General features: G+C 42.5%; 1 protein-coding gene across 8 annotated transcripts in view; it reads left to right on the top strand.

Moving 5' to 3' along the window:
* tbc1d5 (TBC1 domain family, member 5) overlaps positions 1–3,746 on the top strand; it is a 222,593-nt gene extending 218,847 nt beyond the window's left edge. For all 8 annotated transcript variants that reach the window (XM_042346852.1, XM_007897591.2, XM_042346856.1 and 5 more), the window contains 2 exons: positions 373–549; positions 1,557–3,746. In XM_042346852.1, coding sequence (XP_042202786.1) covers positions 373–549; positions 1,557–1,880 — 501 coding nt within the window. In that variant the 3' untranslated portion in view covers positions 1,881–3,746. The remainder of the gene's footprint in view (positions 1–372; positions 550–1,556) is intronic.
* The last annotated feature ends 13,490 nt before the right edge of the window (positions 3,747–17,236 follow it).

Here is a 17,236-nt window from a genome sequence, read left to right as displayed (position 1 = left end):
TATCATTTTAACAGATTGTGTTCAGGTGCAGATCCCTGACTGTCCAGTGCCTTGGGACGTCCTCCTGTCATGAAAGGTGCATATAAATGTAATTTGTTGTTGTTCGTTGGGTTCCAAGGTTGACTTCATTGTGTAAGAAGACCCTGTCCTAACAGTCCTAAACAGCAAGCACTCTGTCTGGCTGTTTCTAAGTTCAAAAAATTGTTTGGGAAGAAAAACAAATAATTTCTGTCTTTATATATCATGGTTTACAGTTTACATGATAATCTATTTTATGAGCTCTGTATTTTTCAAACAGCCACATTTGCTCCAGAGGTTCCTTTTCAGTTCTGATCTACTTGACCTTTAATCATGTTCAATTCTCTTTGACAGATCAAGGACATTTTGAAAGGATCACTACGGTTCAATCAGAGTCAGTTGGAAGCAGAGGAAAATGAGGAGATCACAATAGCAGATAACCATTACTGCTCTGCCAGCCGTGCAGAGGGCGAGAGCAGGAAGCAGCAGGGCACTGACAGGGAGTTGCAAGTCACCACAAAAACAGAAGAGGTAAATCCACTCAAATGCCTTGTTTGAGATTTGCTCATAAAAAATCTTTGTTTAAAAGGTCAAACATATCCTCATCTGAATGGTTTAGTATTAGAAGGTGCCAAAATTAGCGTAAAACATGAATTCATAATTTGATTGAACTGTTTTGTACAAAGCACAATTTGTGAGATGGAATCATTTGTTTTTGCTATGATTTTAAATGGATTTCTCTCCTGTCCACCCAAACTAAAAGTCTCCTTTGTCTCCATTCTGATCCTGAAAGTGCTGGGCAGGAAACCATTATTATCTGTGGACCCAGATTATAAATGTTTGCAGGCTATTTGCCCATGTGGAGGATGTCCCCAGCAAGGTTGGTAGCGAGTCAGCAGGTCAGAGAGGTAGGAGGGGACAAGGCTATGGATGGCCTTAAAGGTGAGGACGAGGATCTTGACCTTGATCCTCTGGAGGATGGGGAGCCAGTGGAGTCGGGCGAGGGTGGGAGTGATGGGGTCACGGAGCCTGGTGCGTGAAAGTACACGAGCTGCAGAGTCTCAAAGCGCTTCACAGAGTATGCTGTAAAGTGAATTGACTGTATATTTGAAATTCCTCCTCACGATTTATTGTCAAGTGTAGTGACTATGTTTTGTATTTGAACCCCCAATGTAGCCAAAACTGATCACATACCAAGGATCAAATCTGTGCTCAGCAACACTAGAATGGGTGTTGTATTTACCCACTAAGCTTTAAATGGATTTTTGACTGTTTTCTAACTTGGTCCCACGTACCACTTGAAATGATCTTCTAGAAGGTGTTTTAAAAGCAATGTAATTTGCTTCTAACATAATTGGTTGCTGCCCGTTGTTTAGTTTGACATGAAATGAAGCCTTTCACTGACAACTAATCTGGAGAGAATTCTTGAAAGTGGCTGTGCCCAAGATAAGGACCATTTAGTTTACTTCACTCTAGAAAATCTAACATTACTTAGTCAATGATCCACTGTTATTAAAGTATTCTCTGTTTAATTTTAGGCAACATCGCTGACTTCACTGAATTCAGAAGGAAGAAACTCAGATGACTATATCTTGGTTTCTAAAGAAGATGATGACTTAGTGCAGGAGCATCCTTCTGAGAAGTTAGAAGCAACAGGAGTGACTTTGTCACATCAGCACATCTCCCAAGAGCACAAACCCGCTGTAGAATGTGGAAAACAGATGCAGCAGGCTTTTTTCTCTGACCCACTTACTTCTGGAGTTCTGGAGTCACCATCCAGCAATTCTGAATCTAGTCCAGATGATGACAGCAGCAACAGCAAGGATTCAGATTTCACAATTGTTAGCCCACTGGACATCTAAGCAATGTTCAAACCAGACGGCAAACTTTTTACCCGCACACTAATCAAATTGTGTATGGATTATTTGGCAAGTGAAGCAGTCCTGTCTGTATATGCAGGTTTAATTATTTCAGCGGGTTCTTAACGATGTGCGTTTGACATTTAAGGATAAATTTTGGATCATTGTTGACAGATAAGACGTTGCTTTTAGTTTCCGTCTTACGTCCACAACAGTTAACAGATGCTTCTCTTCCAAATGGTTATAACAATGTAAGCAGTTCTGAAACAGATCCTATAGCATTCCAGTTTGCCATGGTGAGCTTCAATTCAGAACAGAACTTGCTAATGCAGTAGCATGGTTCTTGATAATGAAAAAAATCAAAAAAAGTGCCCGATGATACTAATCTACTTTTCTATTACTTCACAAAACAAATCATGTAATACTTTTAGAGCTACTTATTGGTAATACAAAAGCAACTCCATTCTTGACCAAGCAGGAATAGACCATCTCGTTACTAGCTGTTTCATGCTGCTCCCATAGGCACTGTTACTCTGTAGAACTGTTCTTACAACTTTGAAAAATAACTAAGCATTATACCTATCTCGGTATCAACTGTCATAGATGCATGCAGAGTTGATACAATGACTGTAAGTATCCATACTGTTATAGAAATCTGAGAAGAGAGGGGAATACTTTTACTTTGTTGCACTGCATATTTTACAGTATTTCAGGGGTTATTATAGAAGCTGTTTTATACAAAATTGGATGTTTCACTGAATGGAATTAATTTGGCATTCCCAAGGCTAAAGGCCATACTGTACTCACCAATATTGGTATCTCCAAGTACCCATTTTGTGTATGGTTGGTTATAAGATGTATACTGAACAAGTATAAATTTCCAATCTATCTGATTGTTGTGGAGTAACATAGTCACTAAAATGTACTAATGAAATAGTGGATTCTTGTTCTTATGCCTTCCTATTGGAAATGGAATTGCAATAAATCATTTGCATTCAGTAATGATCATATGGGTGAGATGAGGCTAAATGCTGTTTTATTAATCTTCCAATTGATTGACCTGATCGTTCCATAGCTTTGTTACCTTTCACTAACCTTGTTGCTCTTTGATTGCATCAACAATATCAAACTGAAATGTGTTTACATTGTTCTACCAATTTCAAGGTGGGAACAGTATCTGTTGGTTCTCCAGTGCAGCACATGTGCTTATCTTTGAAAAGTGGGCTTTTCAATGATAAGCACTAGCAATTATATAAATAGCAAGCTGACATTGCTGAGTAGTCTCAGTTAAAAACAAAAGTTGCTTCCTGATTATTTTCTACTGTTTCTATTAAAATGAGCTGTGCGACACAGATGTCTCCTAATATGAGATTGTTTCCTAAAGTTTCTGTGCTGAAGCGTTCAATTGTGCACACGATATATGTAGAACGTCTGATCTACATGAGAAAATCATTGGAAAATATTATACCATGATTGAATATAGTAGTTTAGTGTAAAATCTCACCTGAAACTTATGCAAGTTGTCAAAATGTTTATTGAACCAGTAAACACTTAAATTGCATATGGAGTACCATAACCAGATTATGCACTTATTCTCTGTTACAATATTGGCCCGTTATAGAGAAAGTAATATTATTAGAGTACACGGTCAATGTACAAACTGATTTTTTATACATATATACAGACTTACAGGGTTCTGTACTGTACTATGTCTGAAATCAAATGCATGGACTGTGTACATTTTTCCCAACTACACAGTGAATTGCAAACACTGTTTTGTCCAGAGTTGTGGTGGGAATCTTAATAAAGCAAAATGTGCTTAATGAACTGATATACTGCTGATCAATAAATAAAACATTTACCAACAAACTAATTCTCTAATCGATTTTTACTTTAAGATATCTGTTCTAAAATTGACCTTGATGGGTATCTGAAAGGTAAATTTATTGCTTTAGGTTTTTTTTTCTCCATCATTTACTTCTGTAAGATCTGCTCCAAGCCAACATATTCTCATATGAGAGAAATACATCCTGAAAAGGTTTTCATATTGTCTCATTTACAGTCCTTACAGGTTTTCTTGCAAAGAAACACATTTTGCCCATAAAATATACAGTCAATTCACTTTACAGTATACTCTGAAGCGCTTTGAGAGGACTTGAAGATGTGATAAGGCGCTATATCAAATCCAAGGATTATTATTTATTATAAGACCACTATGCAACTGTTGTCTCTCTCTCTCCCAGTTTGTTGACAGGACTATACATACTTGTGTTCAGATCAAAAGGGTCCATTCCAGATCTTTGGATATGTTCATGTATGTTTCCCGCCAATTCCTAGCAACTTGGGAGCTTAACTAAGACCCAGACTAACCCCTCTAATCTTTCAGCAAATCACATTAAAACAAGTTGAGACCACAGTCCTTCTTTACCCTTCACGTGCCAACCTCTGTGAGGCTCCATTCACAATGATCCCATGCTATGCTGCCCCAGCCCACTCAAAGGACTTTCTGATATGCGTCACCAAACCCAAACTACTGTTTCACTGATTTATTGCCGTCAGTCATCAATTCCCAGGCTGGCCATCAAATCCTACATTTCCTACAGCAATGGGCAATTATTTTCCAATCAGCTATGCTGCATAATTTGTACAGATTAGCATTTGCCTTGAATTTTTAATTTGTGAAAACAAGTGAAGCATGAATTTGATAGAACACATATTTGCCAATAAGATTTCTATCAAATTTCTCCTTGAAAAAATCTATCTGGTATTTAGTAATGAAATCTGCTTGCTGACAAAAACAAAATCAGCTTCTTTGGATCTTATTTGCTATGATCACAATTCTATTCAAGGAGGTGATTTCAGGATGAGTGTCAATCACAGTGCAGTGTAAAAACTCCCTACAAACCTTTCAAAGAACCGATTTTATTGTGACCAACTATTTAATAATGATAAAAATTACTTGATTTCAGTATCGAGCAAGCTGCCCATGCACTACAACAGTTATTGCCCTGGAAAGGGAAGATGTTCTAGAGGGTCCAAAAACAGAATCTATTTGGTTAGAGTTAAGCAGCAGAAAAGAAGCTATTACTATGTTAAGTGTATACTATAGCCCACCAAGTAGAGAGAAGGAGATAGACAAGCAAATCTGCAAGCAGATTTCAGTAAATGCAAAACCAACAGAGTAGTAGATAATGGGGGACTTCAATTATCCTAACATAGACTGGCAAAATAACAGTGTAAAGACAAGGAGAGGGAAGGATTCCTGAAATGTGTTCAGGATAACTTTCTGGATCAATATGTTTCCAGCCTAACGAGGAAGGAAGCAGTGCTGGATCTAGTTCTGGGGAGTGAAGTGGGGCAAGTGGAGCAGGTTTCAGTTGGAGAACATCGGGACAACAGTGATCACAACATCATTAGGTTTGGAGTATTATGGAAAAGGAAAAGGAGCAATCAAACATGAAGATACTCAACTGAAGGAGGGCTAATTTCAGCAAGTTAAAAAGGGACCTAGCCAAGGTGGACTGGAAAGAAAGATTGGCAGTTAAAACAGCTAATGAGCAATGGGAAGCCTTCAAGGAGGAGATAGTTCGGGGACAGAACAAATACATTTCCACAAAGGGGAAAGGTAGGGCATCCAAACCTCCCTGGATGAATAAGGAAATTGGGATTAAAATAAAAAAGGAAAAGGAGGCTTATGATAAATGTCAGGTCCAAAATACAAAAGATAATCAAATAGAATATAGAAAGTACAGAGGAGAACTGAAAAAGGAAATAAGAGGGACAAAGCGAGTGTGAGAAAAGATTAGTGGGTAACATAAAAGGGAACCCTAAGGTATTTTATAAGCATATAAAGAATAAAAGGTTAGTCAAAGGTAGGGTGGGTCTAATTAGGGACCAAAGAGGAAATCTTCTTATGGAGGCAGTGGGCATAGCTGATGTACTGAATGAGTACTTTGTATCTGTCTTCACAAAAGAGGATGCAGCCAATGTCACAGTTGAATAAAATAAGAATAAACCGAGAGGAGCTACTAAAAAGGTTGTTGGTGCTCAAGGTAGATAAGTCCGGACAGGATGCATCCTAGGTTACTGAGGAAAGTAAGGGTAGAAATAACGGAGGCTCTGGCCACAATCTTTCAATCCTCCTTGGACACTGGGGTGGTGCCAGAAGACGAGGGTTACTCCCCTGTACAAAAAGGGGCAGAAGGATAAACCCAGGAACTAAAGTCCAGGCAGCCTAATGTCAGTAGTGGGAAACTTCCAGAGATAATAATCCAGGACAAGATAAATTTTCACTTAGAAAAATATGGGTTAATAAATAACAGCCAACACAGATTTGTTAAAGGCAAATCATGTCAAACAAACCCAATGGGGTGTTTTTGATGAAGTAACAGAGAGGATGGATGAAGGTAGTGCAGTTGATGTAGTTTATATGGATTCTCAAAAGGCGTTTGATAAAGTGCCATATAAGAGACTTGTAAGCAAAATAGAAGCCCACGGTATTAAAGGGACAGTAGCAGCATGGATACACAACTGGCTGAGAGTCAGAAAGCAGAGTGGTGGTGTAGTGCTTTTTTCTGACTGGAGGGAAGTGTGTAGTGGTGTCCCCCAGGGGTTAGATTTGGAACCACTGCTGTTTTTGATCTATATAAATGACCTGGACTTGAGTATACAGAGTACGATTTCCAAGATTGCAGATGATACTGAGCTAGGAAAAGTAGGAAACAGTGAGGAGAATAGTGGCAGTCTCCAAATTGACATAGATAGACGGGTAAAATGGGCAGACACGTGGCAGATGAAGTTTAATGTGGAGAAATGCGACGTGATGCATTTTGGGAGGAAGAATGAGTCGAGGCAATATAAGCTGATGGTGCAATCTTAAAGAGAGACTTGGAGGTTCACATAAGTAAATTTTTAAAAGTAACAGGACGGGTAGATAAATCTGTTAGAAAAGCATACGGGATACTAGGCTTTATAAATAGGGGGATAGAATACAAAAGCCAGGAAGTTATGATGAACGTTTATAAAATACTGGTTGGGCCATAGCTCGAGTACTGTGTTCAATTCTGGGCACCACACTTTAAGAAGGATGTCAAGGCATTGGAGAGGGTGCAAAGGAGATTTACCAGGATGGTACCAGGAATGAGGGACTTCAGGTATCAGGAGAGGCTAGAGAAGCTAGGATTATTCTCCTTGGGGCAGAGAAGGTTAAGAGGAGACTTAATAGAAGTTTTCAAAATTATGAGGGGATTCAATAGGGTGAACAAGGAGGTTACCGACCACTGGCAGGTGGGTCGGTAACCGAAGGGCACTGATTTAAAATAGTTGTTAAAAGAAACAGGGAAGGGAGGAGAAATTTTTTCACACAGCGCATTGTTCAGATCTGGAATGCATTGCCTGAAAGGATGTGGATGCGATTCGAATAACAACCTTTAAGAGCGAAGTAGATAATTATTTTGGGAGGACAAGTTTGCAGGGCTATGGGGAGCAAGTGGGATTGAATTGGATAGCTCTTTTCAAAGAGCCGGCACAGACACAATGGACCGAATGGCCTCCTTCTGTGCTGTATAATTCTATGATTCTATGATCCTATGATACAAGACTAGGTGTTACATTTCCAATGACACCAATGTTATGTAACGCAGGAAATACAAATCTGAATTCCCACTTAAATTTTAGTTCTCAACTGACGTTGAATGAGTTCTAATTCTTTAAATTTGTTTTATGTTTTTCTGTCTTATTTCAACAACAAGAAGAAGATTGCATTTATAGAGCGTCGGGAGGATGTCCCAAGGCGCTGGACAGTTGGGTCGGGACCCGAGCAGGGGGGAAATGGTCAGGGTGAGGGGAGGGAAGGGAGGGAGTGAGGAGGGGGTAGAGAGTCGAGAGGGGAGGTGAAGGCATGGTTGAAGAGATGAATGCTGAATTTTTTCATCAGTCTCAGCATCAAAACTATAAAACAGATAAAAGGTTTTTTCCAAGCTAAATAGCCATTAATATGCTCAGTCAAAAGCCAACAAAAACATCTTCAACAGTGGAGCTGGGATCAAGTTCTTTCTGGTTCTTATATCTTTACAATATGGGGAGAGGCTGCTTTCTGGTTGGTCTCATTAGACCTGATCAAATTTTTTAAATGAAAGCATTAAACGAGGTAGTTATAAACAGACTGATTTAGAGCAGAACTAGAACTAGACAGCACCGGTTCAAAATGAAAAAAAAACTGCAGTACATGGAGCTAGAGATCACTTCCTTTTTTTTCCTACCAAGCAATGAGGTATTATGTTGTCTGATTCCTTCAGGAAACAACCAAGTATCAGCTTGAGAGCACTACCAGAGGGTATAGGAAGAGGTGTAGAGTGATGAACAAGTATGCAGTTATGTGCTGTGGTACACAATGATTTCTGTGCTAATTGATAGTGGGGAATATTCTATGTGCTGAGAAATGGGTCAGGTTTGAAAAGTGTAAATGTGTGAGGAGTGAGGATTGATGGACGAATGGACATTTCTTGTTCCATGCTTTCTTATGTTTCACCTGGGCAACAATTTCAAAAGCCTCTCAGGTTTAGAGATAACAAGAACAACAATGTCGGGAAGACATCCCAAGTCGCTGGAGAGTCAAAGTTTTGGACCCGAGCTGGCAGTCGGGACCGGGGAGGGTGGAGGGCAGGGGGCGAAGCAAGGAGATCAAAAGCACGGTTGAAGAGGAGGGTCTTGAAGGTGGCAAGGGAGGGGGTGAAGTGGAGGGACTGCGAGATGGAGTTCCAGAGGGTGGGGACAGAGTGGCGGACGTCCTGCCCTCCAATAGTGGGGCGAGCGAGGCAGGGGACATGAAGTAGGCCGGAGCCCAATGAGCAGAGGGAGCAAGCAGGATGGAAGGAGGTTAGGAGGTCACAGAGGTAGGGGGGAGCAAGACCATGGAGCGCTTTCAAGGTGAGGACCAGGATGTTGAACTGTATCCTCTGTGTGATGGGAAGCCAGTGGAGTTGGGCGAGGATGGCGATGACAGGGTCATGGAGCCAGGGGCAGGAGAGGACACGGGCTGCAGAGTTCAGGATGTTCTGCAGCCTATGGATAAAAGGGACAATGCTATAAAACATCAAGGAAGAATTTGTCCAGAGGCAAGGTTTTGTCTGTGGACATCTGATTTACAAATACAGAGGTTTCACACAGAATCAAAGAACAGTTGGTAAATGGAGAGCTTTGGTGGAAGGATTCAGGCTAATATCAGTTAGAAGAGAATTCATTGTCTATGAAGCAACCATGAACATTGCAACAAAGGACAGAAAAATCTCAGAAATGTAAACACTTCATTTTCTATCATTGTCCAAGTTTATATCAGGGTGTTATTCCTGCCACAGGGGAGGGGATTTGTGGCAAGTGAAGTGAATGATGAAAACTACAGCAGATGCTGCTTGAACATTTGTCTTCTGTACTTTACTCTATGAAGAATTCAACTGAGAAGACTGAGAAGAGTTCACCTTCAAATCCTCCATGGATATTGTCAAACTGTTTGCAACACAAATATTTGTGTTACAAATATTGGCAGAAACTGTGTACAACTGACTACTCCTGGAAAGAAAAATGTATAGGATTTTCTTATAGCTGTATAAGTGACAGAGCATTTTGTGGGCAAACTAGTAGCCAATTTGCATTGTACAGCAATGTCCCACAAACAGCCATGAAGTGAATCACCAATTTTATTTGGGGGATTGTTAGCCAGGAGAAACTCCATTCTCTTTTCAAGTAGTGTCTTGGATCGCCCAGCTAAACAGGCAGACGGGTCCTCAGTTTAACGTCTCATCAGAATGATAGCACCACTAACAATACAAGCACTTCCAACGCTGTATTGGAGTGTCAGCTTACACTGCAAATCCAAAATCCCGATATGGGGCTTGAACCCATAACCTTCTGAATCAGACCCAAGAATTCCCTCAACTGTGCCAGACTGACACCTACTTTATAATAATAATAATAATAATCCTTGCATTTGATATAGCGCTTTACACACCTTCTAGACGTCTCAAAGCACTTCACAGAATATACTGTGAAGTGAATTGACGAAACGCAGCAGCCAATTCCACACAGCAGTGTCCCACAAACAGTCGTGGATTGAGTGACCAATTTTTTTTTGAAGGAATTATTACCCCCGGAAAAGCAATCCGCCAATCGACAAACAACCGCGTTCCTACGTACTGCCAGATAAACAGAGGTGTGTAGAGGAAGGAAACTTGCCCAACATTTCGCCCTGCCGGGAATCAAACCCATGTTGAGCTACAGGACTCCATAAGTTCTGTAATTCTTTGGAGAAAATTGAAACATTCAGAAAGTCAGATAGCGTTTCCTGTGACTTGTAAAATGGGCATGGTATCTTCCACAGTTTAACTCTATTCATATTGACCTCAAGAGTACAGTGTTGGCTCAAGCTGCAGATTACCAACTATTTAACAAGTGGAAAGCTACAGCACATTCAATTAATCTCTTTCTTAGACAAACTCACATTACCCATATTTGCATGCATAAGGCAGCCATGTCTTTTGGTGAGGACATTCCTCAAGCGGTCCCATTAAAAGCGACAGGAATCAACTCTGACAGAAACATTTAAAGCTAGACTCCAGATTTTAATAAACAAGACTTAATCATGTATGTTTGTATATAAACAATACTAGCTCCAAGGAGTTCCATATAGAGATCACTCCTATAGTTGGCAACAACATTAAGCCCTCTCACCTAAACTGCATGTTTCAGAATGGTTATTAATAATCCTTGCATTATTGGATGGTTTGTGCATGGTTTGCTGTTAGTGCCCATGGAACAGAAGTGAAAAATATTAATTGAAATAGGTCGGCAAATTAACCAACATTTTTCCTGACAGTGTGCAAACTGCCATTTTATATTTGGTCACAGACCCTTCATTTAATTGTTAGCTTCTAAGGCCTCAGCAATTCCAAAAGCAAAAGGAAGAGTTCAGTGTGGTCAGTACTGATGATCATACTTATGGTACACCCCAACGATTGGGGTTGGCAATCATTGACTTCAACAATGTCCATGTATGTGTCAGGTAATTTGACTGAAGGTTTTATACTTCTCATAAGTGCTGAATTCTGACAATACAATGTGCTGTGATTTGAGAATTTTTGTTAGTTGTCTCTCCAACAGTAGAAAATTGACCAAACCTGCAGAACTGCACATGGTGTTCATTTCTGCTCAGATGCTTAACAATGCTGCAAATATTCACCAAACTGGAGCTGTTTCATGAGAAATTACAATTACATTCTCACCACAACATTTGCATTGGATGAAAGTCTTGAAATACTCAAGAAACTTGATTAAAACAATAATAATCATTGCAGTTGATATAGCGCCTTATCATATCATCAAGACATCTCAAAGCGCTTCACAGAATATACTTTAATGTAGTATGACTGTATATTTTGTGAGGAAGGACCTAATCAGGAAAAAGGAGAGCTAAGGAGAGTTGACCAAAAGAATGGTCAAAAAAACATATTTTTAGGAGAACAGAGAGAGAGAAAGGAGGGAGGAAGCAACATGAAGAGATTTTGGAAGAGAATTCCAGAGGAAACAACAACAAATGACATTTGTAAAGGCGCCTTTCACATCAGGAGGATATCCCAAGGCGCTGGACAGTCAGGAATTTGAACCCGAGCAGGGGGTTGGGATCAGGTGTGGTGGAGGGCAGAGTGGGTAGGGGTAGGAGGGTGTCCGAATGCGCGGTGGAAAGGAAAGACAGGAAAGGACTGTATTGGATGAAAGCTCTGCCACCAATGGTAAGAGGAAGGGGGTGAGGATTGAAGAATGAACCAGAAGACTTCTTTCTACACTACTCCACAATGACCTGAGAAAGTGTGGATACTTTAACTTGTGATTATCAAGTTCCATTATTAGAGAGGATCTGAAACATTAGTTATTTGAATGATAGAGGAACAGAATCTTACATGTATCAGTGTCTAGGTGCTGGGGATTATTGCAGATTGGCACAATTCTGTGAGGCTATTACGAGGCACTCTGTTAACTCCTATGGGAATAAGACATACATTACTTCTACAATTCCTACCTTCTGGGCTACCCTCAAGTAGGTGGTATTCCTACACGTCTTCAAGGCAGCTTCTCAGAGCATGTGTCCACAAAACACTGTTACCTTGACATCACTGCTAGGAAAGATGCATTTTGACAAAGATACTTTGAAGTTCCACTAAATGTAAGGCGAACAGACCCTCACTTCGTTGCATATGGGACACAAATGATAATCAAGAGAAGGTGTACTGTGGTTATAATCCACACAACGCTAAACTGTTTTTTTGGTCAGTCGGTTGTCTTAAACATGCAGAAACCTTTGTATATATTAATGACGTTGATTCACAGACCCAAAGTACGGCAATTAAATTTGCAGATGACACCAAATCGGGGGGAGGGTGGAATCAGAGGAGGCAGCAATGAGAGGTTGATAGGGTTTGCACGTGGGCTGGCAAATTAAGTTTAATACAGATAAATGCAAGGATAAATACAGATAAATTACATGATAGAAACTAAGAATAGGAAACACATGTATTCCATGGATGGGAAAGAACTTTCTAAGAGGGAGGCCAAAGAGAGTTCGAGTTGACTCCCACTCTTTTGACACCTTCAAGTCTAAAGGTCTTCCAAAATTTCTAGCTGAAAGAAGCTTGTGAAGACACACCAAATGAGCTAAGTGACTACTGCCTGCATTAGCTGTTTTCCTCCTAACATGTACAATGATTGACTCTCAGCCATATACAACTCATTTGATAACTCAGAGGATAAATGTAACCTGCCATACAGACCAGCTGTTTCCCTTCTTACATGCACCTGACTCATTTTGCCAGTTATTTCCCTAATTCACTCTTGCCCTCATAACCCACCTCATACCTGAGGTTGGAGGCTCATGTGCAGTGTAAACACTGGTATGGACTAGTTGGATGAAATGACCTGTAATGTTCCATGCAAAAAATATCTTGAAGATAGAAGAGACATTAATTGTTTGCAACATTTCACACATTAATTTTCACCCTATTTATTCAAATGCATGAAGTGAAATTTTTTTGAATACAAAAAGTATTAATATACTGCACAGCTCAAAGTGGAAAATGTATCCAGCCATACAGACCAGGAAAGCTCTGGGAAAGTTTAATATTAAAATTGTAGTGCAGTAAAATAAATAATAATACTCGCATTTGATATAGCGCCTTATCACATCATTGAGGCGCCTCAAAGCGCTTCACAGAATATAGTGTAAAGTGATTTTGTAGGGCAAAACGCTACAGTAGTGTAGCTGGTCTAAACTGACAAAGAATGTAGTTGCATAATGTCAGGTTTCTGCCTGTTTGTGATTTCTCCTGTCTGCTTAATATAAAATAAAGAAAAACACTCAGGGGCATTCTTTTAGGTTATTAAATACCTTTGTCCGGAAATTCATGCGCATTCTTGGTAGCCATGGAGGATCTGCTGGGACTGTGTTAATTAGTGCAGAAAGCACCAGAAAGCCTTAGCAGACACTCTCTGTGAAGTTCCTACTTATGAGAAAAGAACGTGGAACGTGACCAGCAAATGGAATAAAAGGAAAAGCTATCTTTGTTAGCAAAATAATTTTGATGGGAATGTTGGGTGAGTGTAGAGAATGATGAAAGAACGATTCAGAATAATTTGATGGCATTAAATGAATAAGAAAAAAATAATGATTGCAATTGAACAGTGCCTTATCAAATCATTGAGATGTCTCAATGCGCTACACAGGATTTTTACTTTAAATATAGTGACTGTGTATTTGTAGGCAAACACAACAGCCAATTTGCACAGACCAAAGTCTCCAGCGACTTCTGTTTTTGTTCCAGATTTTCAGCATCTGCAGTATTTTGGGTTCTGATGAGACCTCTGTTTAACATCTCATCCAAGATGACTTGTACAACAGTGCAGCAAGATCCACCGTGGACCTTGAACTAATGAACATGGGCTGCAGAGATTTGGATTAATTATTAATCCACAAATCTCTGTCTATTCAGTAAGACGCTTACTGATACAATCATTTCTTATAGTAAATATCATCTGCCCCTATGCCTGGTATTTGTAACAAATGCCCTCCCTGTACAATGGCCTGACATGAGTTTTCTCAAGCAAACCTTCTTTGTTTCTTAAATCAAATAACTAAAGACCCTGATGTATCTTGGTATGTTAGAAAGTTCATGCTTTGATGCTTTCAAAAGTTCATGATTTGTGTGCTTTATGAACTGTTAATATATTTATTTAACAGAGGGTAAGAGGGGAATGAGCCAGCAGAGTAGGGGGATAGGACAAGTGATGCCTTGGAGATGAGGGCCACATGAACTGTTAATATATTTATTTAACAGTTCATAAAGCACACAAAGCGTGAAATGAGAGGAAACATGAGTCTGCTGAATTTGTGAAGAATTTTGCGCTTGTTGGCTAGCTTTCCTGTTTGGCAGTGGTTGTTTCTCTGACTCATTCCTCACTGCTGTTTCTGGGCAATTGTTACTTATAAAACAAAGCCTACATCTGTTTTTTCGCTAAGTAATAAAACCGACCCGACCTGAGCTGGCTCTCCCTCAAAATGTTCCCTTCCCTGCAACTCTCCTGCTCTGTCCTGCTCTCTCTCCGCCCTCCCCGCCTCCTATCTCTGCTTGACCCCCCACCCCACTGCCTCCCTCTGCTCCAGCCTGGGAATCCTCTACTGGGCTCATCGTGGCACTCAGCGTTGAGTGTTCAGCAGCCGCCACACCGACTGCCCCATTCCCCACTACTACCGCAAGCCACCCCGGACCCAGACCCCAGGGCCTAACCTCTCCTCCCTCATCCGCATCCCCACCCTCCCTGCCAAACAATCCACTATCCCCTCCCATCCCACACATCCCCCTGCCAACTGTCCACTATGATTGGCCTTCAAAACGTCCGCTCCATCTCCAACAAGACCCTGGCCATCAATGATCGTATCCTCAATGAGAACATTGATAGTATGGCACTCACGGAAAACTGGATCACCCCAGGTGACACCTTCCCCCTCACTGAGGCCATACCAGCCGGCTATACCTACCACCATGTCCCACACCCCAACTGCCGTGGCGATGGTGTGGCCCTCATCTCCAAGGCATCACTTGTCCTATCCCCTACTCCGCTGGCTCATTCCCCTCTTACCCTCTGCCATTCCTCTCATCTCTCACTAAAAATTCTCCTAATTTACTGCCCCCCAAAATCCTCCCCCACCTTCATCTCTGATATCTCCACCCTTCTAGGTCCCTCTGCCTCAGCCTCTGCTCTGACCGCCTCATCATCCTAAGTGACTTCAACCTCCACTTCACCGCCTCTTGCGCCACCTCCTCAGACTTCTCCTCTATCCTCTTCTCTCTCCATCTGTCCCTCCACATACACTCTGCTACCCACGTTCACGGTCACCCGCTTGACCTGATGATCACCTGGGGCCTCAGCGTCTCGGATGTCACCATCACCGACAAAGCCATCTCTGACCACCATTTCGTCTCCCTCAACTCCCATATCCCTCTCCCCACTGCCTCCAAACCTACCATCATCTTTTACAGCTCGTAGAAGAAGATCTCCACGCAATCCCTCTCTGTTGCCCTCCCCCTCTGGCCCACCTCCCGCACCAACCCATCCTCTGAGTTTACTCTCCTCCACAGCACCCTCTCCACCACTCTCAACGCCCTTGCCCCCCTCACCTCCTGAACTGCCTTGTATTTCCGATCCTCACCCTGGTTCACCAGCCACCTCTGCTTGCTTAAGGGCCAGGTGTGGGCTGCCGAACTCACTTGGCTCAAATCTGGCCTAACAGTCCACCAGCACATCTGGCTGGACCACATCAAAACCTACCCCTCCACTCTCGCCTCAGCCAAATCGTCCTTCTACTCCAGGTTAATCCTGGAGGTGAAGGACAACCCCAGGTTCCTGTTCTCCACTACCAATCAGCTCCTCTGCCCTCCCCGCTATTCTTTCGGATTCTTTCCTCCGACTCCCATTGCGAGGAAATGCTGGATTTCCTCAAGTCCAAAATCGAGGGAATCCGCTCAGCTGCCACTGCCCTCCCAACTTCCATTCCCTCCCTACCCACCCCACCGCCACAATCCGACCACTACCCATGCGTCCTTCCTCACCTTTGAACCTGTCACCCTCTCCTCTGTCATCACCACCATATCCTCCATGAAGCTCACCACCTGCTCCCTGGACCCCATCCCCATCCCTCTCAAATCCCAGCTCCACCTCCTTGCCCCACTACTCGCCGACATCATCAACCTCTCCCTGTCATCTGGCACTGTTCCTACCCCCCTCAAAACAGACACTATCACCCCCACCTTGAAGAAACCTTCCCTTGACCCATCACAGCTATCCAGCTACTGGTCTATCTCCCTTTTCTGTCTAAGGTCCTTGAGAGAGCCGTAGCCTCCCAGCTTCGCTCTTTCCTCTCCTCCCACTCCCTCCATGAACCCCTCCAATCAGGTTTCCATGCTGCCCATAAATGATATTCTGACCATGTGTGACCAGGGCTCCTTTTGCCTCCTCATCCTCCTCGACCTCTCTGCTGCCTTTGATACTGTGGACCACCTCCTCCTCCACCGCCTCTCCTCCCACCTCAACCTTCAAGGTTCTGTCCTTGATTGGTTCAGGTCCTACCTTTCACACCGCCTCCACATCGTCTCTGCAAACGGCTTCTCCTCCAGCCCCCGCACCATCTCGTGCGGCATTTCTCGGGGCTCTATCCTCGGTCTACTCCTCTTCACCCTCTGCATGCTCCCCCTTGGTGACGTCATCTGCAGACATGGGGTAAATTTCCACATGTATGTGGATGACATCCAACTTTATCTCTCTGCCTCCACCCTCAACTCCAGGACTACTGGCGTCCTGACCACCTGCCACTCTGACATCAAGTCCTGGACGAGGGACAATTTTCTCCAACTGAACATCAGCAAAACCGAGGCCCTCCTGATTGGCTCACGCCAGCACCTCCAAACCTCAGGCACTGGCAGCATCAGCCTCCATGGCTGCACACTCAACCTCACTAAGCCAGTCAGGAACCTGGGTGCCTTGTTTGACCCTGAACTGTCCTTTCTCCCTCACATCTGCGCCATGACCGGCACTGCCTACCACCACCTCCGCAACATTGCCAGACTCTGCCACTGCCTCACCCCTCAGGCTGCCGAAACCCTCACCCACGCATTTGTCACCTCAAGGCTCGATTACAGAAACTCCCTCCTCATCAGCCTTCCCAACTCTTCTCTTCACAAGCTGCAGATCATCCAAAACTCTGCAGCTCGTGTACTCTCGCGCACCAGGCTCCGTGACCCCATCACTCCCACCCTCGCCTG

This window comes from Callorhinchus milii, unplaced genomic scaffold (assembly GCF_018977255.1).
Source record: "Callorhinchus milii isolate IMCB2004 unplaced genomic scaffold, IMCB_Cmil_1.0 Scaffold2, whole genome shotgun sequence".
Taxonomy (NCBI): Eukaryota; Metazoa; Chordata; class Chondrichthyes; order Chimaeriformes; family Callorhinchidae; genus Callorhinchus; species Callorhinchus milii.
The sequence above is the reverse complement of the archived record's forward strand: the minus strand, read 5'-3'. Positions and strand labels throughout refer to the sequence as shown.